At 39.1% G+C, this 24,808-nt stretch overlaps 1 protein-coding gene and 1 long non-coding RNA gene across 2 annotated transcripts in view; one reads left to right on the forward strand and one right to left on the reverse strand.

Annotated features, from left to right (window-relative positions):
• The window catches only part of LOC137759769 (ELKS/Rab6-interacting/CAST family member 1-like), a 186,402-nt gene that overhangs the window by 92,532 nt on the left and 69,062 nt on the right, over positions 1–24,808 (forward strand). The window contains 4 exon segments of the mRNA XM_068536384.1: positions 2,969–3,124; positions 7,476–7,616; positions 7,619–7,645; positions 20,384–20,551. Of these exon segments, the coding sequence (XP_068392485.1) occupies positions 2,969–3,124; positions 7,476–7,616; positions 7,619–7,645; positions 20,384–20,551 (492 nt within the window).
• The window catches only part of LOC137759771 (uncharacterized), a 118,456-nt gene that overhangs the window by 9,077 nt on the left and 84,571 nt on the right, over positions 1–24,808 (reverse strand). The window lies entirely within an intron of this gene.

Below are 24,808 nucleotides of genomic sequence, written 5' to 3' on the forward strand. Positions count from 1 at the left end.
TCTTGTAAACTGGGTAGCTAAAATGGACCGGAGGATTGAGGGCGTTGGCATTACGGATGTCAAGGAATTCGGACATTGAAATCCTAGGATTATGGCAAGAGTGGCATTTGAAGGAGAGATCTATTGTCAGCCGGGTGCTGAAGACTTCTTCAGCGGGCGGGAGTGACGGGGAAGCCCCTAGATGGCAGCGGTGCGGAGGGAGAGTGAAGAGGAGTGTGAGCTTTAAATGGGAGCAGCATGGAGGAACCTGGAGGATGCCCACACTTCTCCCTGCCACTCTGTGATGCTGGTGGATTAGTGAACTTCAATGGAGAGCGTTCGGGGAAATTATATCCTTGGGGAAAGCCTGGGTTTACTTAGAGCAGGGAGACAACTTTTGAAAAAAAGTTGAGCATTTGGGAAATTTAACAAGGAAAAGAGGATTTCAGTGGACTCAGTGGGGTTGGTTGATTAATGATGGGAGACCCAGGGCTGGGGAAGTATAGAGTAGTAAGATGATAAAGAATTTATTTATTTAGTTATTATACATTCTAGGAGTAAGAAACCTCCTTGGAAAGGGCTGTCCTCAAATAAACCCAGCCTGAGTACTGGTCGGTGCTACAACTAGTCCAACATATCAGGCGTTAATTTTCTGGCCTCATCCCAGAAAGTAGCCTGGCAGGTTCTTTTTCTGCCTCATGGCTTTCAGAGCTGCAGTTACGGTCCCTTTTTAGGTGCAGATTTTATGGTGCATGATTTGATGGTGAGTGTCTGATTTGGTCAAGAGCTGCCTCTCTGTCTGTGTTGGGATTTTCAGATAGTGCATTTGAAGCCGTTTATTTGTTTATTCTTCATGGGCCGGGATAGCTTTAAACGAGTAAATCAAAATCCTGGTTTAGGTTTAGAGTGTCTCTGATTGTGTTAATTTAATATGTTTAATTTTGAACCAAATGTAAGTTTCATTTGAATAGATTTGTAAAAGAAAATTTTCGTTGTGTTATTTTTAAAGGTAATGCAATGCAAGTCAGAGGAGTACAGCCCTCGCCTCTCCCCCGAACCTAAAAATAGCTAGCTGTAAGTGTCTCATGATAAATCCTTTAACTCTTATCGGCATACTCTCAGATAACAAGGAAAGTCAGTCAAGACAGGCTTGAGGTAAAGTGAAAAGAGGAAGTCAGTCTCAAAATTTCTTCCTAAAGGAATGGTTTCTCTAAAATTCCAAATAAAATAAAGCTATACTGAATTTATGCTCTTTAAGGTCTTTGCTTCTTAGGTGAATAAGCATATGCAACTATAGATGTAAAAGTATCTATTCTTTGTAGGAGTTTTTCTGTAATTGATGACATCTAAAGTAATCTGGGGATAAACTGGATACTGTGACAGACAAAACCAAGAAAATGAGTATAGACGGATGTTGTACTAGGAGGTGATATTCGTGGTGATGCTGATTTACAAGGACAGTGACGTTTCTTTTTAGAAATCATTATGAGATATTTGAAATGCATGGTGAAGTATAGCGAATAAGTAAGATTACTAATGCAGTAAGTAGCCTCCTCTTATCTGCAGGGGATAGGTTCCATGACCCTCAGTGGATGCCTGAAACCACAGATGGTACCAAAGCCTATATATACTATGTTTTTTCCTATACATACCTATGATTAATTTTATAAATTAGGCACAATGTGTAAGGGATTAACAACAGTAATTAATAGTAAAATAGAACAGTTATAACAGTATGCTGTAATGGAAGTTATGTGAATAGGTCTCATTCTCTCTCTCTCTCTCTCTCTCAGTATCTTACTGCACAAATCTAATGCCGTCTTCATCTAAACTAAGCACTTGTCATGCACTGTAGCCGTAACTTTTGCAGTTTGAGGTGCAACAGCAAAACTGGCACGAATTTCTTTTTCCTTCATCCCAATTTCACTGCTGGAAGATTCGTTCTGACTGTAGATCTTAGCAACCTCAGCATATGATTTTTTCTCTTAGTGAGAACTTCCACCTCTTCACTTAAAAGAAACACCTTACGGTGTTTCAAAGAGAAGTCTTTGTCAAATCTGAATTGCCAGCATACTACTCTTGTGCTTTGGGGACGGTATTAAATAAAATACTGTCACGTAAAAATGGTCACTTGAACACAAGCACTGTGATGCCAGGACTGTCCATCTGATAACCGAGATGGCTGCTGTGAGTGCCTAACGGGCGCGGGTACACTGGACAAAGGGATGATTCACGTTCCGGTGGGACAGAATGGGATGGTGTGAGAGTTCATCATGTTGATTGGAACAGCGGTGCACGGTTTAAAACTTCTGAATTGTTTTTTTCTGGAATTTTCCATTTGATATTTTCTGACCGCAGTTGACCTCAGGTAACTGAAACCACAGAAAGCAGAACCACGGAAAGTAAAACTGTGGAAAAGGCGGGACCACTGTGTGATAAAGTGTAACTGTTAACGTAATTATTCATCCCTTTGTTTTTCTGCAGTGGGACGTTATCAGATCTTTATTATTGTAGATAACGGTTATACGCATTATTGTGTAAATCTTTGAAACCTTCTTACTCTTTTCCCCACTCCTTTGGGGGCAGAAATAAGCCTTTTAGGGGGGGTCAAGTAAAACGATAAAATATTATAGCTAGAAAAGGTTTTACTGTTAATATTACAGATGTTTTCACTAGAAGTTTGTTGACCATAAAGTACTTAGAAACTTTAACTAGTTTTCCATTGCTTCTACTTCTTTAGTTAATACTCTCAATTTTAATCAAAAGGGTGCAGAGGAAAGGATAGAGGAAAAATCATACTATAGATCTCAGTCCTCCTCCTCTCCACCATATGGCCATGAAGGATATATTTTAGAAGCAAGGCACCAGTTGCAATATTTCTACATATTTGTTTATCTTTATTAAATTTCACATCTGTAAAGACAGACTTGTGCAACCTCTCTTGACTTTTTGCGAATACTTTAATGTCTAAATCTTCCTTTGTCCTCAGGATTCAAAAATTTCCTCTATGGAGCGTGGGCTCCGAGACTTGGAAGAGGAGATTCAGATGCTGAAATCGAACGGGGCTTTGAGTACTGAAGAACGAGAGGAAGAAATGAGGCAAATGGAGGTCTATCGGAGCCATTCTAAATTTATGAAAAACAAGGTCATGGTGTGTGATACCGTAATTTTTAAATGGGGTTTGAAAAATTGATGCATGTTCCTACTTCTTTAGTGATGATGGACCTCACGCTGTTTTATCAGGCTTCAGGGAAGAATACTTGTACCGTAATTCTTTCAGATAGAACTTTCCCAGAATTAAAGTCAGAATTACTGATGTTGTATAGTTATTTCAAATTTCACTTAAAAGAAAATTACTTGTATGAGGCTAAGTGTGTATTATCACAGTTTAACATTTCATGTCTACCAGTACTTCTGAGGCGATTAGTAGGATTACATCCAGATGAGTTTTTCTCACTATATGAAACATCGCGTTCTCTATGTCTTGTGAACAAATTTAGAAGTCAAATTCAGCCTAAGAGACTGAATCCACCTCCCCTTTTTTTTCCTGAAATGGCTTAAATAAAATCGTGTTTTCCCTTCAAACACAGTTCCCTAAAGGAAAGCCCTTTGCGCTCTCCCTTGGAGAAGACCCATGTGTATCAGGTTTATTGTTTCCCACGTGCACTTGGGGTGTATGTACAGTAGGATAGGCATCGCTGAGACATATCAGTCTGTATTATAACCTCAGTCACAGTATTCCTTCTTCAGAGCCAAAGGCATTTATTTTGATCCTATAAACTATTTTAGGCAAATTGGAGGACTTAGTTTATTACAGTTACCAGTTTATCAGGTCTGTGGTGTTTTAAAGATCATGATTTCAATTATAAAATATTAGCTAGAAAATAAGTGTTCCTCCCCCTCCCCCTGCCCCCCATATCCCAATTGTGTTAGTTCCCTAATTTCTCAGAAGTGAAAACTGTTCCTTTAATGATACAGTTTCTGGCTTCTTTCTGTGATACCCATACCTGCATATAAGTCAGTAGAATATTCCTCTGTTATTTTAAGAATCTGTTATCAATGACTACGGCCAATTTCATGTAACTTTTAGAACTTAAAAATTCACATATCCAACTTTCTGTTAGTTTTGATTTATCATTCTAACTTGAGAACAGAATAAAATATCATCTCTGCTTCCCATTTGCTGATTAGCACATTTCAGTCCATTACCCTGTGAAAATAGTGAGCCCATCTAGGGTCCTTTGACGAGGAAATTAGGGGAACAGATTTGATTGTGTTATATGAGTTATTGTTATTTCCAGTTACTGCTCTGGCTCAAAAGCAGATAATAAGAAGACCTAAGTTGACACATGAGTGAAAAAGAATAACAATGTCGTGACAGGTAGAGCAACTGAAGGAGGAGCTAAATTCGAAAGAGGCTCAAGGGGAGGAGCTGAAAAAGAGAGCGGCTGGTCTTCAGGCAGAGGTCTTTGCCGAAAGATTTACCCTTTGCGTGCAGTGATCCCACAGTGGGACCCTGCTGCTCTGGCTCTGGGTGCTCACACTTTCACTCTGTGGTCGGCAGCTTTGCCCGGGACTAGCACTGACCAGCCTGCTGTGCTCTTTAACTGACTCCTGTTCACCGGTTTGACCCACGTGCCACCCTGTGTGCAGCGAGCCCTCATGTGCTCTGGAAGCCCTGTCCCTGGTTTTTTATTGTTGCTTTGTCACTGTGTGGATGGTGCTTCAAAGCTGTTTTTTCTCGACTCCTTTCCTGTTAACCAGAAACTTGTTGATTTATGTGAATGGTCTCTTTCTCTTCTTAGGTACAAAGAATGTGCAGATGTTCTAGGTCCATCACCCAGGGTTTATTTGAATCTGATTTCTTGAGTGAAGTGCTTTACCTTCATATGTAGACATCATCTTTAAGTCCCCGATAGGTGATTTTGCAACAAATTTTACTTTCTTTGGAACAGATGTATAGAAGTGATTAGCTTATTTAGTTATCTGGTCAGTTAGAAGTAGCATGAAACTTAAAGTCTCTAAATCTATTCAGTAGCTCAATCATCTGTCTAGAGAACTTGAAATTCCATTTCAAACTGTGATAAAATGATGATAATAAAATAGCTGACACTTGAGTACTTATTATAAGCATTTTATAACCTACTAAGGTAGGTATATTCTCAACCCAATTTATGGATAAGGAAGCTGAGGTAACACAGTGGTGCTCAGGAAGCACAGTTAGTAAGAGGCAGAGTTTGATTTTTACACAAGCCATTTGGTTCCAGAACCTGTGCTGGTAAGCTCTGCACTCCACTGCCCTATACTAGGCTGTGCACGCATTTGTCTCACAAGTGTCAGGGAAAAAACTGCCTCTGAAAATTACGGTAGGATAAGACTGGAATGCAGCATTAAAAGAAAAAAAAAAAAACCACTTGTGCTAATTTAGTGTGTTTGCTATTTATGGACCACTTTATAGTATAGATAGAAAAGTGAGATATTTTGTCTAAAAGGGTCCAATTTGGTTTGTTGTAACCATGTATTGTCTAGAGGAGAAGTTGATCTATAACTTTTTTTTCCTCAGCTAGTAGTATTAATTTCTTTTTGTGTCGAACAACAGGCTAAACATTCTATACACTTTTTTGGTTTAATCTGTACGCAGTACAGTGGCACTGGTTTGCTTTCTCCATCTTACTGATTAGGAAACCAAGGCTTAGAGAGGTAGTTACCCAAGAAGACACACTCGTTCGTTCTCACATGGGATTGACTGCAAAAGCCTTATTTATGCTCCTAACTTTTAAGGAAAATTTGTGCTTCTAAACTCTTCTATTTAGGATATTTTCTTCTTTTTCTCAGTCTTTATGGTCAGTATAGCATTATTTGAGGATTATTTAGTAAGGCAGATGATGAGGAAACTGAGATTTTATATTTATTTTTGATCACATGGTCTAGAGGTAGCTGGAAATTTGAGTAATCTTTAAGCCATAGTTCTTTAGCTGATGAGGTGAGAACATTTTGAACGTTTCTCCTGACTATTCATTCATACCACAAGTGCGTTTTTAGTGCATTCTGTTTGTTAGGGGTGGGATGTTGGTAAAGGGAAGTCATGAAAGATGCTACACCATTACAGTATGTGGCAGCTCCTGGGTACGTATCTGTGTTACAGGATGGAAGTAGCTGCTGTTTACAGCTATCTTCCAGTGATGTCCTTAGCAGCTGCGAGTATTTTGCATACAGTGAGCACACAGAAATGTTTGTTGAATGAATGAATATTCTATTTGTGAGTAGAGCTTTCATGCCTATGAGAAAAATGCTTGTCTTCCTGATGAAACAGAACAGTAAATTATAAGTTTATTTTTAGTCCTCCTTAAAAGTAACTTTAATTACAGTAAAATTTATTTCATACTTTCTCATGGGAAATTGTTCTCAAAAACTTTGTCCCTTATGCCTAAGATTATTTCAGTCAAAATACTTTAGATACATTCAACTTTTTAAAAAGTATTTTTTGTTTCATCAGTGGTACTGAGATTACTGACTTCTTGTGAAATTTATACTTCCAAGAGTCTATATTTTAGTGCATAGCTGCCTTGCTTAGGCAGTAGATACAATGTAAAAACAGATATGATTTCTGTTAATTTGGCTTACATTTAGAATAAAAGAGTAAAAATTCTTAGAAACACGGTAGAAATGTAAAGGAGATGTTTGATGTTAAATGTTTTCTAAGTTAAGATGAGAAAAATTTATGGGGGAGTGAGTGGCACCTGTTGATTTATGGATTACTCTGTCAGAGTAATTCAAATTTGATGACACATGTAGATTCTTAGAGAATGAGATTTTATGCGTTCTTTATTTAGGTTATATACTTTTATCCATTTAGTTGATATGACATGTTGTAGGTAATATAACTTTGTAGGTGGAATCTTTCTTTTAGGTCAGTACCCCTAACTCCTCAAAATTATATAATTTTTAGAAAGCACATGTTTATAATGCCTTATAACACTAAAGTGGCTTTTTAAGAAGGACTTTATGTACACTTTCATTTGAGAATGAAAAAAAAACAATGAAAAAATAAATGTGCAGCTTTTGAGTTTAAATAGCAATAGTAGGAAGTTTCTTTTTTCTTTCTGTATTCCATCTACACTAATCCTGCTGTATGATTTGAAGTTTCTTATGACTTAATAAGATGAATACTGCTTTAGTCGTGTTCAGATGCTTACTGCTGTCTCATAGTCATCTAAGTGAATTGGGATTTTTCTTCTTCCATTCCTTTTCTAATGGATTTCAAAAGTTTAGGGGAGACAATAAATGAAAACTGGAAATTTTGCTATTAGTTGAATAAGCTTTGTTTTTTTGTGGGGGGGGGGGGTGGTCAGCTAAGATTAGATGGTGCAAAAAGATGAATTGTGTCCTGTCATAAAGTTAATGCTGTATATCTTGACGTGGATCTGTCAAAGATCCAGATCAGAGGTGGTGGTTTTATTTCTTTTTTCCTTACACTGCTTTTTCTTCTTCTCTAGATTGGTCAGGTGAAGCAGGAGCTGTCCAGAAAGGACACAGAACTACTAGCCCTACAGACAAAGCTAGAAACACTCACCAACCCGTTCTCAGACAGCAAGCAGCACATTGAAGTGCTGAAGGAGTCCTTGACTGCTAAGGAGCCTCGAGGGCTGCCATCCTGCAGAACGAGGTAAAAGGAGTTGTGGGATTTGCACGGAGCCCATTCCTTGGCACCTTTTCTTGTGTGTTACCTGTGCACTTCTTGTTGTGTTGAGATACGGGAGCTATGAATAATGTTATGATGGATTCTTTAGCGATGTGGTCAGTTATAGTACTAAATTATAACCATCTTGTTTCTATTGTTCTTGTATCTAACAAATTAAACCGGTGCAGTTAATATATGTTTTTGATACTTCAGACTTTGACTAAGTCTGTGCTTCTAAGTAGACTTCAAACTAATGTTATGAAATGAAACGATAGTTGTAAAAGCATTTGTTTTCACCCGTGGTAAATCTTTCAGTCATGAATGGGAGTGAGCTTGGTCAGCCTGTGTTGGGTTATTAAGTGTCCTTAATTTTTGGTATTATGAATAGCTTTAAGTAGGCAAACTGTGGAATCCAGAAATGTTTGAGATAAATCTTGTTTTGAACTGCAGATTATTAGACATGTGCCTTCATGTCCTGTTTGAAAATAAAGTTAGCATTTTTAGAAATATTAGAAGATTATCTAGTCTGCCAGCCTTGATTAGAGGTAGGAACACACTAAATAATTCCAGGCAGATGAGAATCTATCATATTTGCAATGAGAAGGAATTGATGATGCTATTTGGATTTACTGTCTTAAGGAAAATATTTTCTAAAGATCTCAATGAAATAGAGAATTAAGGTAGGAATAGGTAAGCAGTTCTGCTGTATAGAAGAAAAATAAAGCGTATAGTATGGATTAATTTTTTCTTTTCTTTTAAAGAACAAGATAATAGATAAATAAAGGCATAGTGTAATGAAGAAAGGAATGGGTAGTAAAAAGAAGGCATAAAAACATCTCAGACCCAGAAGTTCAGAATCTTCACGCGAGGAGGAATGGGAAAATGACCAAAATGTTTCGTGTAGTATTTTATTTTTTTACAGTTTGGGATTTTGTTGAAAATTAAGAGATTTGGATGATGTATTTATAATTTTCCTTACAACTTATACTTTTTCTATTTTGATCACGTTTCATTTTATCATGATACCTCAGAGGGATATTTTGGGGTAGATAAGGCTCTGGCCCTGGAGTCACAGTTACTGAGTGTGAACTTCAGTTTTACCACTTGCTACCAGGTGCAGGGTCCTGGGCACATTACTTAAGTTCATTGTGCCTCGTTTTACACCTGTAAGATGAAGAGGAGTTCCTGCCTCATTAGGTTGTTAGCATTAAACTAATTTATTCACTCCTAGTGCCTGGCACATAGTAAGGTCTTTGTCTGTCAGTTATTGGCATCATTCTAATTCTTGTAATACTATCAGCTAATATATGTAAACTGTTAAAACGGTAAGAGAACATTGTTGCTTTTCTTTTCATTGGCATAAATTTTATGTAGAAGGTCTGCTATTTAACATTTTTATCAAGCTAAATTAAGGTTTATTCAGGGAATTGAAAATACAGAATTATCTGAAAAATGTTACCTGCAAATTTATTAATTTGTGGCTTTATTAGAGATTTTCACATCAGTGCCTGGTATGAATGCAGTACTACAAAAGGGTCAGAAGAGGGCGCCAGTGTTTTGGAGCTGAGCCTGTTGCCAAGTGCTGCTGTGATAGTTTTGGATGGAGATGGCAGGTGTGGGAACCAGGGAACCAGGCAGTTGGTTAATGATAATGCAAACACTTAAAAGCTTGTCACAGTCTAATAGATGACTTCTTCCCCTTGGCAACCCATCCTTCTCTTTGTACCCCCCTCTGAAATAGTGTTCTTATTAGCTAGGTCTCACACAGATGGGCTTGTGATTGGTTTCTTGTACCATAGAGAACAAAGACTGTATTTGTGGTCATTCTTGGATGGTTTTTGTATTTGTTTTTAGAACTAACTGAGTTTCAGCAATTACCCCTGTAAGTTATTAGGACAACTGCTCAAATATAAGGGTCTCATTCTAAAAGATAACAGTAGAAAAGCTAACTTCCTTTTGAATTTGGGGTGATTATATGAATGTTATATGCCTGTTTATCAGGATTTGTTATTTTTTCTTAAATTACTCTGGTGACACTTGACAAGGCTCACTTTTTCCAAAGCAGCTTTCTCCTGTTGGATCCCATAAAAGACAGTTTGAACCAGCTCTTTGAAAGTTCTCACCTATTTCTATAATTGCTATCTTTCTGTTCCTATAATTGCTCTTTTTTAAAAAAATAATTTTATTTATTTATTTTTGGCTGCATTAGGTCTTCGTTGCTGCGCGCGGGCTTTCTCTAGTTGCGGCGAGCAAGGGCTACTCTTTGTTGTGGTGCACAGGCTTCTCATTGCGGTGGCTTCTCTTGTTGCAGAGCACAGGCTCTAGGCTTGCAGGCTTCAGTAGTTGTGGTACGCGGGCTCATTAGTTGTGGCTCGCAGGCTCTAGAGCACAGGCTCAGTAGTTGTGGTGGCGCACGGGCTTAGTTGCTCCGCGGCATGTGGGATCTTCCCAGACCAGGGCTCGATCCTGTGTCTCCTGCATTGGCAGGAGGATTCTTAACCACTGCGCCACCAGGGAGGCCCCCTATAATTGCTCTTTATCGATCTCATCCTCCTCTCTGAAGCTACCCTAGACTTTCATCCAGCTCTCAAATCACAAAATTAAGCACATATGAAAAAGAACATGGATTCAGGAGTTTTTTGTTTTTTTGTTTTTTTTTTAATTTTAAAATTCTTGAAGGAAAAACGGGATGTGGGAAAAGACCTGGTGTTTTTCCTGTTCAGGGTCCATGGAATGAGGTCCTTTTGTGTTGGGCAGTGTACAGTGTATAGTATCTATGGAATTGCTCCAGTTTTATGAACATCTCCTTTAATCGGTTGACCTTCACAGAGGTGGTCTGGATTTAGTAGCACTGTGGTCAAAGCATGGGCTTTGGAGTCAGACCTAGGCTTGAAATAGCCTTCTACATTTATTAGGTATGTGACCTTGGATGAGTTATCTTACCTCTGTAATCCTCCATTTTCTCATCTGTCACTGAGAATAATAATAATACCAACTTCCTAAGGTTAGAATAGATGTTTAATGTGGCTAGAATAGATTTTTTAAATTATGAAGTTCTCATCTGAATTTGGAGGTGAATATTAAATATCAGTGGGTTTAAAATATCACCACTGGTTTTTTTAGATGATAACTTTGTAGCCCTCTCCCCACCTTTGTACAGATAAACTGTGCACTGTTGAATGACACATCTCTGCCTGTGGCCTTTTGCAAGTTTCTCTGAGCTCTTCAACCTTTTGTTGGGATGTCAGACAGAACTCAGTGCAGTTGAAATAGCCTTTTAAAAAGGTCTGCTTGTGTACACTCTCAGCCTCATGACCCAACGCCCTTCAGTCATCCTCCTTTCTAGATGGGAACAGTGGGAGATGTGGTGATAGGAAATTATACTTAGTGATCTTCGGCAAGTCACTTAGTTTCGGCTTTGATTTCCTCAGCTTTAAAATTAGGAGTAGTTTAGATTATTTACCTTTTTAAAAGTTTATGGGGACTTCCCTGGTGGTGCAGTGGTTAAGAATCCGCCTGCCAAAGCAGGGGACACGGGTTCGAGCCCTGGTCCAGGAAGATCCCACATGCCGCAGAGCAACTAAGCCCGTGCGCCACAACTACTGAGCCTGCGCTCTAGAGCCCGTGAGCCACAGCTACTGAGCCCATGTGCCACAACTACTGAAGCCCACGTGCCTAGAGCCCGTGCTCCACAACAAGAGACTCCACCGCAATGAGAAGCCCGCGTACCGCAACTAAGAGTAGCCCCCGCTCGCCGCAACTAAAAAAAAGCCCACGCGCAACAACAAAGACCCAACACAGCCAAATAAATAAATACATAAATTTAAAAAAAAATTTATGAAATACAGGAAAAATGCAGAAAATAATATAGTAGACAGTACTCAGATTTAACTTACATTTATGTGTGACCACATTAGGTGATCTTTAAAGGTCCTTTAAAAGAAAAGATTAAAACAAAAAAAGCTCATTCTAAACTAAATATTCAGTGAAAGCAGAAACTTTTGTTAGAATCTCAGGTTTTTAGAACTGGTTGGGGCTAGGAATAGGCTAGGAATAAATATTAGGAAGCTGTCATTATGGGGGTAGTGGCTAAAGCCTTAGGGATGAATTGGTTTCTCCAGAGGAAGGTTGTATCGAGTGAGATGTGAAGAGGGGGAAATGACAGCGGATCCAGTGAAGAAAACTGAAAAGGTGTGGTCAGAGAGTTAGAAAGGCAGTGTGAGTCATATAATTGCAAAAGAGGAATTATAGGAAACATGCCATTGTCACTGGCATGCAGTTACTAGTGCTAATGTGCTCTTAGGTAGATCTGTTTATTGATGTAAAACAAAAGAAGGTTAAGATGGGTTGAGATAATTAATACTTTTGTGGTCAGAAGTAAAAGGCCAAAACAGCAAGGTAGCCATTTTTCTGTTCATGTCCTTTGGTAGAGAAAGTCTTGTGGAGGAGAAACCTTCTGATTTTGTTGAAGTTGGCATAACCTGTTTGCCACAGACCTTGATGCTTGGCAAGCTGGTTAGATGCTGTTCCTCCAGCTCAGTTGATGTGAGTTAAAAAGGTCTTATTCCTCCTGCCAAGAATGGTGTTAGGGTGATGACTGTGTGTCCTGCTAGTCTGTGAGGGGTTTTCCTGAATATGTTTTTTGTGGTTTGCAAAATACGGACCTCACGCAAAATTATACTCTGAATTTAGTTCACACCAAACCAAAAGATCAGTGTAGAATTCAGAGCAATTAATCTAGTAGTAGCAAAGTGGTTTTTGTGGTTATTTTTATCTCAGCTCTCCAGACTAGCCCATTTAAATTCTGCATTGCATGAAAAAGCAGATCAAGAAAAAGTGTACACAGGTGATTTGAATTGAAAAGATCACTTAGTAATTAGACTGTGGGCTTGGGTAGTTTCTGTGGCTAATATTTGTGATATGAAATATTTTTAATATCAAAACCTGCATTTCCCACTGCAGTGACACCAAAGGTTTGTATGTTTATAACAGGAGTTTTCATTCTTTACCTTTTTCAGTCACCAATTCTTGTGGGTCTCATACCTGACATTCCCTCAAATCGGCATGCGGGTATTTATGAGTGGTTAGTGCAGGCCCATTTCCAGGTCACTTAGCAGAGTCAGGGATCTAACGTAAAAGTGCAGCTGGGGCATCTGGGTACTTTTGGTAAAGAAGCAGCAATATGAGGCCTCACGGTTATTATCCTGAGACATTGGTCCCATCAGAATGAGAAACACTTAGAAGTGATGAGGGACGTTTTCCTGCTGTATTCTGATTCCTGACCCACAGATGGAAAGCCTTTCATTTTTCTGAAATTAATGCTGAGAAGAACTGAGAGACAAGGCAGTTCAAGCTTATCTACAGGTTTAAATGTCTGGGCTTTTGACTTCTGCAATAAGAATTTAATAGTGTATTTCAAGGGTATTGGGTAAAATGTTTTTAAGGTGAGTTGCTTTGTTCTTTTGCTTGTGGTTATTGGAATATATAGAATACATATTAGAAGTGGAATATATAGTATACAGAATACAAACTAGAATGTAGGAATTAGGTAGAAATGACTTGGCATGAGATTTATTTATTTTTAGATTTCTGGCATGTGTACTTTCTAAGACTTTGACCTCTTTAACTGTGCAGCGGGTCAGAGGGTTCAAGGAGCTCCCTCTTGACTCGCCCTGGCTGATGGATGCCCTGTAATGGGTTCACTAATAGGAGCCACATCTGATGCTGTCAGATGGGACTAGTAGCCACGTAGGCCGGCTGGAGCTGAGCCTCAACAAACGCCAGGTGGATAAGGGTCAGTGAGTTCTTCTGGCATCTCGACAGCCTGGTCGTTGAATTTCCTATTCACAAGAATCTTCGCTCTGTGGTGGCAGTTCTTTTCTCCCTATTGAATAAATATTCAGTCTGTTCTGACATTTCCCTTCTGGACCTTTTTTCCTTCTTTGCATAGTGGAGTGTTTCTGATTTTAATAGGTAGATGAAGGAAAACTGGGGGTAACTTAAGGAATTTTGTCACCTTGCACTTTAGAAAGGGCCATTGGAGAACTCAGTGGTGATCATGTATTCCATCTTTGTTCTGCATTGGATTTTAATTCTTGCTCTGAGCTCTCTAGTGCTGAATTCGGGCACCAAAACTGGAAATTTGTAATGTAACATCTTTTGGATTCGCTGGGCTTGGCTTACTGTAGTTCTGCTGTTTGTCAGTAAAACACTTTTTTTGTTTTTGGTCACTGCTGAGTAATCTTTTCTTTTTCCTCATCTTTGAGGAAAAATTTAAGTAGATTGGCTATCTTTACACATGTCAAGTTTCCATTTCATATACTATTCATGGGAAGAACTCATTTAGATCTTCTTCAGTTGCTTTCATTAGCCGTTTGTAATTTTCAGCATACAGAGCCTATACATGTTTTGTTAGATTTAGACCTAGGTATTTAATTTTTTTGGAGTGATTGTAAATGGTCATACATTTTGAAACTTGAAGTTCAGTATTGCATCATATTTATTTTGACCAGTTCACAAAATATCAACATTTTAAAAAGCTAGTGTAGGGACTTCCCTGGTGGCGCAGTGGTTAAGAATCCGCCTGCCAATACAGGGGACACGGGTTCGATCCCTGGTCCAGGAAGATCCCACATGCCGTGGAGCAACAAAGTCTGTGCGCCACCACTGCTGAGCCTGCGCTCTAGAGCTCACGAGCCACAGCTACTGAGCGTGCGTGCCAAAACTGCTGAATCCCGTGCGCCTGGAGCCGATGCTCTGCCACAAGAGAAGCCACTACAATGAAAAGCCCACACACTGCGATGAAGAGTAGCCCCTGCTCGCTGTAACTAGAGAAAGCCCGTGCACAGCAGCGAAGACCCAACACAGCCAAAAATAAAAATAAATAAAATAAATTAAAAAAAAAAAGTTAGTATAAATATGCCTCTATTTTCCGTAGCAGTATGTGTACTAAGAACTATTTCAGGCACTTAAAATATAGGTAAAATACTAAAACATTTTAAGATGGTAAATGACGTGTAGGAGTTTTGAATTTTAACGTAGTTGGCTTTACCAGTATTTCTTCTTTACGATGTATCCTTTCTGGGTCTTTAAAAAAAAAAAATCCTTCCATGCTGCCCTGTCTTAAAAGATACTAAACAGTATCTTTCTTTCTAAAAGTTTTAAAGATTTGCTTTCTATATATAAAGCTTTAATTCATCTAGAATTCATTTTTGTGTATGATATGAGTCAGGGTTCTTCCCCCCTCCCTCAGTATGGGTAGCCAGTTGTCTAAAAACAGTTTATCAGATACTCTGTGCTTTCCTCACTGATTACAGTGTCACCTCTGTTTATATGTGTATGGGTCACTAAATGGTGTGAGTGTGTGTGTCTGGGCTTGCATTTCTGTGGCAAACGTCTGTTGGTTTATTCCTGTTCTAATACCATGCTTTCTAATTTTGCTTACTTAAAAAAATCAAATTTATTGCCATCAAATAAACTGCATATATTCAAAATGTACAGTTTGGTAAGTTTCGGCACATACACCTCTGAAACCAATGGCACGGTCAAGATAAAGAACACCTGTCCCCAAGGTTTTCTTGTCCCTCTTTGTAACCCCTTTCTTCTGCCTCTCCCTGATATTCTTCTCTCCTCCCCACTTCCTCCCTCATATCCAGGCAACCCTCGGTCTGCTTTCTGTTACTGTAATTAGTTTGCATTTTCTAGAATTTTACATATATGAAATCTTACAGAATTAGTGGTTAAGAGCTTAGGATCTGAAGACAGACCATTTAATCTTAAATCCATGCTCCATCACTTATTTTTAGCTTTGAGATCTTGGGTCTGCTTTCTTCTCAAAGTACCAGTTTTGCCGGTTACCATGGGAAAGTGAAATTTTCCACAGGGAAAATAGAAGGGAAGAAAATACGATGCTTGAGAATAGAATTCTGAGGACTTTTGATATACTGTGTATGTGCTTGGCAAGCATATACATGACCATGTGCAGGAAGGTTCAGAAGTCTGAGGGTAGAATGGAGAAAACTGTTTAATACAGAAGTAAAGGTTTGTAAAAATAAACATGACTGGAAAAAAAAAGATGATGTGAGGCTGTATTTGAAATGATTGCTCAGGCTGGGAGAAAAACAAATAAAACCAGAATGGAGGTGAATAACAAAAAGTTAGGGATGATAGGTCAGAGGTTATACTATGGACAAAGAGTAGATTTAGTAGGCGTAGAAGAAAGGAAAGAACCGTGTTTCAGAAATAAGGCTTTCAGAGTTTGAAAGTTCTTAGGTGGACCTTTCCAGAATGTAATAAGGTTTACCCTGTATCATTAATTAAAGTAGAATAGAGGAAAATTCCAGGTGCAAGAGTGTTTATTGAGGGGGCAGTGGAACTTGTGCTGACGAATTATATAAATGGGACCTGAAAAGACGGCTTCCCCTATTTCTGGCTTGGTGAGACTGGTGGCATTGAAGTGGTTGAGAGAAATAGAGTTTAGCAGAGTGGAATGTTGTTTATTTACATGTTTTTCCTCTCCAGCGTGGTCCAACATAATTTCTAAGTACATGATGGCTTATCTATATCAGTCTCAAATGAGACTGGTCTCCTAGGAAATTTTCCACAATACTTATTGAGCAGTAAGTGCCACTAAACATACAGTACTGGTTCTCAGATACCTTATTGTTTTGATATAATATAGTTTCAATATGTTATTGATGTAATAATATAGTTGTGATATAAGGTAATAATAATATTTCCTGATGTTTTGGTATTCTCTCTGTGAGTCATTACCCATATTACCTATTTTTAAAAAAAATTAGGTTTCTCATTGCAGTGGCTTCTCGTTGCAGAGCACGGGCTCTAGGCACACAGGCTTCAGTAGTTGTGGCACACGGGCTCAGTAGCTGTGGCTTGCGGGCTCTAGAGCGCAGGCTCAGTAGTTGTGGCGCACGGGCTTAGTTGCTCCGCGGCATGTGGGAATTTCCTGGACCAGGGCTCGAACCCGTGTCCCCTGCATTGGCAGGCGGATTCTTAACCACTGCGCCACCAGGGAAGTCCGACCTATTTTTTCTTTGTGGGTTATTCTACATTCAGACAGGGAAAATAATATAGGACAAGTTCAAGATTAAAGATGTTCTGTAGAAACATACTTGTTATCTTAGATGTGCACTGTCAGTGTGTAGCCACCAGCCACATGTGGCTATTGAGCACTTGAAACATGGCAAGTCCAAATTGAGATGTGACATAAGTGTCGATTACAATATGCATTGGGCTTTGAAGACTTAGTACAAAACAGAAACGTAAAATAGCTTGTTAATAGTTTTTTTATATAGACTACAGGTTTGAAATGACAATAATGTGTATATATATTAGATTAAATAAAATATATTATTAAAATTAATTTTACCTGTTCCTTTATCACTTTTTAATGTGGCTGCTAGAAAATTAAAAATTTCAGAAGTGGCTTGCATGTGTGACTCATGTTATATTTTTGTTGAACAGAAAGAAACCCACCTCCCTGTTTTTCTGTAATCAAATGTGTAACTATTTGCTGAATTATAAATCCTTAGTGGGAAAACAAAAAAACAAAAGAATTTGGTGTGTGAGTATGTTTAATGAAATTTGCTGTGAATAGATTTTAAAAATAAGTACAAAATGCCAATGGCATTCTTCATAGAACTAGAATAATTCTAAAGTTTGTATGGAAACGCAAAAGACCCTAAATAGCCAAAACAGTCTTGAGAAAGAAGAACAAAGCTGGAGGTATCATGCTCCCTGATTTCAAACTATATTATAAAGCTACAGTATTCAAAACAGTGTGGTACTGGCACAAAAATGGATACATGGATCAATGGCACATAATAGAGAGCCCAGAAATGCATCCACATTTATATGGGCAATTAATCTATGACAAAGGGCCAAGAATATACAGTGGGGGAAAGACAGCTTCTTCAACAAACGGTGTTGGGAAAACTGGGCAGCTACATGAAAAATAATGAAACTGGACTGCTCTCTCACACCATGCACAAAAACAAGTTCAAAATGGATTAAAAGGATGTCCTTAGTGGCACAGTGGTTAAGAATCCTCCTGCCAATGCAGGGGACACAGGTTTGAGCCCTGGTCCAGGAAGATCCACATGCCACGGAGCAACTAAGCCTGTGTGCCACAACTACTGAGCCTGCGCTCTAGAGCCCGCGTGCCACAACTGCTGAAGCCCGTGTGCCTAGAGCACGTGCGCCACAACAAGAGAAGCTGCCACAATGAGAAGCCCGCGCACCACAACAAAGAGTAGCCCCCGCTCGCCGCAACTAGAGAAAGCCCGCGTGCAGCAACAAAGACCCAACGCAGTCAAAAATAAATAAATTAATTTAAGAAAATAACCAAAAAACCAAAATGGATTAAAGACTTAAATGTGAGACCTGAAACCGTAAAACTTCTAGAAGAAAACATAGGCAGTACCCTCTTCAATATCGGTCTTAGTAATTTTTTTTGGATATGTCTCCTCAGGCAAGGGAAACAGGCAAAACTAAACAAGTGGGACCACATCAAACTACATAGTTTTTGCACAGCAAAGGAAACTATTAACAAAACAAAAAGACCACCTACTGAATTGGAGAAGATATTTGCAGATAATGTATTCAATAAGGGGTCCAAAATATACAAAGAACTCATACAATTCAACATCAAAAAAAAAAAAACTTGATTAAAAAATGGGCAGAGGATCTGAGTAGACATTTTTCCAAAGAAGACATACAGATGGCCACCAGGCACGTGAAAAGATGCTCAACATCACTAATCATCAGGGAAATGCAAATCAAAACTACAATGAGATATCACCTCACACCTGTCAGAGTGGCTATTATCCAAAAGCCAGCAAATAACAAGTGCTGGTGAGTCTGTGGTCTGTGGAGAAAAGGGAATCCTTGTGCACTGTTGGTAGGAATGTAAGTTGGTGCAGCCACTATGGAAAACAGTATGGAGATTCCTCAAAAAATTAAAAGTAGAACTGCTGTATGATCCAGCAGTTCACTCTGGGGTATTTATCTGAAGAAAACAAAAACACTAATTATAAGAGATGCATACACCCCTATGTTCATTACAGCATTAATGAACCAAGATATGGAAGCAAGCTAAGTGTCCATCAGTGGATGAATGGATAAAGAAGATGGTGTCTGTGTATGTGTATATTATTATTCAGCCATGAGAAAGAAGGAAATCCTACTGTTTGTGACAACATGGATGGGCCTTGAGGACATTATGCTAATAAGTGAAGTAAGCCAGACAGAGAAAGCCAAATACTGTGTGATTTCGCGTCTATGTGGGATCTTAAAAAGCCAATGAACAAACATAGCAAAACTGAAACAGAATTATAGATATAGAGAACAAACAGGTAGTTGCCAGAGGAGAGGAGGACGGGGAGAGGAAAGAAATAGGTGAGGGAGATTAAGAGGGACAAACTTCCAGTTACAAAAATAAATGAGTCAAGGGGATGAAATGTACAGTGTGGGGAATACAGTCAGTAACTATGGAATATTATTGTGTGGTGACGTATTGTAATAGACTTTTTGAAATGTATAGTAAAATCAACTTACACTGCTGTGTTTCAGGAAGTAACATAGGGCTGTAGGTCAGTTATACTTGAAAAACAAACAGAACAAGAGACCAGATATGTGGTTACCAGAGGTGAGGAATCAGGGGAGGGGAGATTGGATGAAGACAGTCAAAAGGTACAAACGTCCAGATATCAGGTAAGTAAGTACTGGGGTGCGGTGCACAACAGGATAAAGATAATCAGCACGGCTGTGTGTTGTATGTGAAAGTCATTAAGGGAGAAAATCCTAAGAGTTCTCGTCATGAGGAAAAGGTTGTTTTCTATTTCTTTAATTTTGTATCTGTATGAGACAATGGATGTTCATAAAACTTACTGTGATAATCACTTCATGACGCATGGAAGTCAAATAATTATGCTGTACACTTTAAACTTACACAGTGCCGTATGTCAGTTGTATCTCAAAACTGGAAGAAACCATAAGTACTTCTATTAGATTTCTAATTATTTTAAAGTTGTATCTAATGGATGGTATGAAACTTTGGTGATAAAGGTACCTGGATACCAAGCTTTAGCTGACTAGTCTTGAGATCTGAAAGTAGACCTTGCTTTGCCTTACAGATCTCTAAGTGCATTATGGGATTGTCAGCTGCAGCTAGATTGTATTCTCTGATACAGCAAGTGTCATGTTTGGTGATGCTTACGGTTTTCTTTCTACTTTTAGATTTTCTAAAGCAGTGTAGCATCACTTGGGAACTTGTTAGAAATATTGATTCTTGAGCCCCAACCCTGCCAAATTAGAAACTGGTGGCTTGGCCTGGCATTCTGTTTAAATCCTCCAAATGATTCTAAATTTGAGAAACATAATAGATTATACCACTTTTATAGAAGTAGAAAAGCTCAACTCAACCCCTTTATATAAATTCTCCAGTTTTGTCCCCTTTATTCAGATCTGTTTATTTTGATTACACCGTAATTTAACGGATGTAAATGTTATTTTATCATGGAAGTGCTCACAAAATTTTAGGGTTTCATTTCTAAATAGTCACAGTTGTATTTAGAGTGGTATTTTATTTGATTCTAATGAAAGTTTACTCTAAAAGTATCATTTAGGCAACTGTACACATCTATTTGGAAGGAATTACGTTCCTTTCTTTTCAGTTAATCATTTGTAAAAATGTTATATTCTTAGGTGGATGCTCTGCGGTTGCGTTTGGAAGAGAAGGAAACCATGCTGAATAAGAAGGCAAAACAAATCCAGGACATGGCTGAGGAGAAGGGGACACACGCTGGAGAGATCCATGACCTCAAGGACATGCTGGATGTGAAGGAGCGGAAAGTTAATGTCCTTCAGAAGAAGGTGAGGTGCAGGTGTTCTGAGCCCAGGGTCCCGCATCAGACCCACGTCCTCATTCCTACCACTGAGTTGTACCTAAGTGCTATCAGAGTTTCTCTCTCATTCCTCTGTTTATATTTTTGCAGGTCGTAATTGAAACCATTGCTGCAGGAGGTAGATTGTGAAAACTGTTCTGTATATTCAGTTTTTAAACTTTCGAAGTAAACACTGTTTGGTATCTTCAGTAGTATTTTCCATGCTACTGTCTCTGAAAAGTGCCTTGTAAATTGCCAGAGTATTTGCATTGGCATTCTTCTACCTCTCCTAATCTTCTGTCTTGTATGGCAACTGTAGGGCCATGAATTAGTGTAGTACGTGGGCCGGGATTCTTGCAAGACTGCAATTTTGAATAGAAACACATGCTACTATAATGACATCTAATCTACATATGTCAAGGAAAGGAAGACTTTCTTTCCTATTTTACCTTAATCATAACTGGAAAGAGGCTAACACTGTAATAAATAAGGGAAGTACTAATAATTGTCTTCCCCTCCCCCTTTTAGCTAAATTAAAGGGTACCTTTGAGATAATAGTTACAGTAGACACTGGTATTTATTGTTCTTCTCCACCGAGGGGATAGATCAGAAATATTTGACATTGTCCCAGTTTATTTTTAACCTCTAACAATAGCCCAGGAATAAAACTCTCTTCACTAAACCTCAAATTCAGCTTTTCTTTTGTGTACAGAGGACCATGTTCAATATTTGTCCTCTGTTAATTTGGTTTTCATTTGCTTTCAATGAGTAGACATAAAAATTTGATCACTCTAGATGGGTGACTGTAGTATCTTGTTAGTGGATGCTACTTTGCTTTACATTTTTATACATATGTTCTTCTCACCTTACCCCCAACTGCTCACTTCCCCTTACCCGTTTCTTGTATACGCTTCCAGGCACAGTTTACACATACACAGGCAAATACGTATTCTCTTTTTTTCTGTTTACCTCTTTCTGTGTTCTTCCATAAACATTTTATGCATAATCCATATAAAGCAAAAATGTTTCTCTAAACACAAATGTTACCATTCCTTTATTTCCCTTTCCTTTCCTTTCCTTTTTTCCCATTAATATATTTTGAAACTTCTTCCGGGGCTTCTTCATTGTTACCAACAGCACCTGTGTGGATGTGCTACGGTTTATTACAAGGTTTCCACTGATGGACAGTCTGCTTAAAGTTTCTGCTGTTATGTAAAATGATGCTGCATTTTAAAAATGTGCATATTTAGTTTATTCATATGTGAAGTATATTTCTAGGTAAATTACTTAAAGTGGAATTGCTGGGTGAAAGGATATGCATTTGTAATGTTGGTGGATTTTGCCAAGTCACAAGTACATTGGTTAGAACCCAAAGGTTGTTTCAAACTAATGCACGTCTTATTTTTAACTAGATAACCATTAAAAAAAGTTTTTAATAACTGTGAACAGGGGTTTGAAGTTAGAAATAATGCCTCATTATCCTGGAATAATCATAGTTTGTAAAAATAGAGTGGCAGCACTTATGTTAGCCACTTTATATCTGTAATCTTGTTTAATCCTTGCAACTTTTTGGTAGTGGAGTTTAGATCTTGATTGCTCTGTTATAATCAGTGGCTAAATTTTTAGGCCATGACACATAATAAGAAATATATGTTACATTCATCTGTGTCAACGTATAGTATACATGCTTAGAGGTACAGCTACAACAAAATTTTCACAAAATATACTCTGAACTATCTTCTCCCATTTCTTAAAGGAAATAGAAAAATGTTAGTCCCAATCCATTAAGTTATTTCAGTACTCACTAATAAAACACTTTTATACCTTGGTATCCATTCTCCCATGCTCCCTTTTCCCGCCCCCAAAACAAAAACAAGCCCCAAACCAACAAAGTCCGAGACATATTACATAATAAGGGAGGTTCAAATTTGTACAAATTTGTTTAGCTAAAAAAGTGGTAGCTTCAGGTTTTGTCACAAGGTTGGTCTTATTCCAAAATGCAGCTTTTCCCATGACAACAACTTTCCTGTTGGGAGAATTAGTAGTATGTGTTCAAGCTTTTTGACACTACAGGACATCATACAAATATGACGTGTATTATGCTTTGTCTAGTCTCTTTGCCTTTCGCCGTGGAGGGCCAGTGGAGTAGGCTCTAGAGGGCCGGTAATTGTGCTCTTTTTAGTACACTAGCTGCCTCACTAATTTGTCACGTTATAGACTTTGATTTGTCTTAAAACAGTTATCAAATAGGTAGCACAGGTACTTTCAAAACTGGTTTAGATTATTATTGCTTCTTTTAAGATAATGCCTCTATACCTGTCATTTTCAGTGCTTAGAGCCTTCAGTGCTTTCTGCCTACTTATTTTGTTGTAGAAGTTGCTGTACTAACATCATTAGACTCAACGTTCGTGATGTGTTTCCTGGACCATTGTTTGCTGATAAAATAGAAATAGCTTTAATTTTTGGATCCACATAAAATAAACCAGAAAACACAGTAAGTTTAGAGGCAGTTAAAGGTTCTCAAGAGAGCTATAGTTATTTTTATTATGGCTTTCCTTTCTTGAGGTGCAAACATCCCCTTGCTCCAGGATTCTATGAGCAAGCTTGATTTTCAGGTGGTTGACAGAGGGGAGCTGGCTGAGTGCGAGACTGGGGGTTGAGGGAGTAGAGTGAACTCTGATGAGCTGGGCTGTGGTGATGTGGTGGCTTCCGGAGGCCGTGTGAAAGGTGATGAGCCGCACGGACAGGATGTAGAAGGCACCATCTGTGGAGTAGATCATGTAGGAGATCTGGGAGAAGAGCGACAGGATGGAGATGAAATGGCCCAGACAGTGGTGACTGTGGAGGCCGCATATCTGGCGTTTATTGTACTACAGGATGTTGGTGATGGCCAGTACACGTCCACAGTAGTGATGCAGAGATGCACACAGCACGTGATTCCAGAAGACAGCCAGATGTCACATAGGATTTGGCCAAAGTTCCAGGTGTGGGTGATGGTATATGTGATGCGGATGGCTATGACCAAGATGAAAGCCAAGAGATTGGTCTTGGCCAGGGAGCCAGTGAGATAGTTGGCTGGCGTGTGGAGCTTCCTGGTAAGGAAGACGGTGAGAAGCACAAAGGCTTTGGTGAAGACTTTGGTCCATGTGATGATGGAAAGGACCTCAGCAAGAGAGATCTTGAGTTCCTGGAAGGTCCCAGATCCCAAGCCTCTGGGGTTTCTGCAGCATTCAGGATCTGTTAGAGGCCCCCAGGAAGAGGCCTTCTGCCGACGGGTTTGGAGGGGGCATTCTAGGTGGCTCTCTCCGTACTCATAGCTCCTTCTTCCACAGTTGTCTTCCCCACAGAACAAGGGCGTCCTTCCATTTCACACTGGAGGGCGACATTTATCACATGAATAGACACAGTGAAAAGACCCCAGGTCTTACTTGTATTAAGAACACAGAGGTGACTCAGCTGTAATCAAAGATTGTTCTAACTCAGACGAATCCCAAGGTTTCTCACTCTTCTGGAACTCTGGTAGACACATGCTGAATTTGTTAGATAATCATCAGGTTACCCACCAGTGTGGACAGAGCTCTGCAGGTCTTGCTTTTGGCCTTTGGGCTCTTTCCAAAGGCTTGAGGCTCTTACTGTTTGGTGATGTATTCAGAATTTCCCCCACTCTTTTCTATTTTGAGAAGATTCTGGATTTCAGGTTGTCTCCTGGGAACTTTTAAAGCTAGAGCACCAGCCGATTAAGAGAAGCAGTTCAGTCAACAGCCCACAGTTTTCCCAGATTAATCTTGACACATAATGAGGTACTTGTTTTGGTTCCTTTTCCACTGATCATTTCTGAGCCGGGAGAGAGAAATGTTCCAGTTCCCAAGACTTGGAGAATGCGTGAGTGCGGAGAACACAAACAAATGGCTCGCTGTGAGCTCCCCAAGAGGAGCACGGGGTCAGCAGCCCCTCCCTGGCCACACGAGTGCTGTGTTTGCTGTGGTGCGGCCCTAACCCCTTCCTCCTTGCTTGTCACCTGGTTTTGTCCCACCTTAACTACAACCCCCAGCCGAGCACCTTCCGCTGGGCTCTTCCCTTCCCTATGCCTTTGAGATACCCCCTATTGCTTTCTTCTTGTTGTTGTTAAATTAACAGACTTTATTTTTAGGGCATTTTCCCATTTACTCCCTGCCCACAGTTTCCCGTTATTAACATCTTGCATTGGTGTGGTACATGTGTTAAAATTGATGAACCGATATTGGTA

This window comes from Eschrichtius robustus, chromosome 2, assembly GCF_028021215.1.
Source record: "Eschrichtius robustus isolate mEscRob2 chromosome 2, mEscRob2.pri, whole genome shotgun sequence".
NCBI lineage: Eukaryota > Metazoa > Chordata > Mammalia > Artiodactyla > Eschrichtiidae > Eschrichtius > Eschrichtius robustus.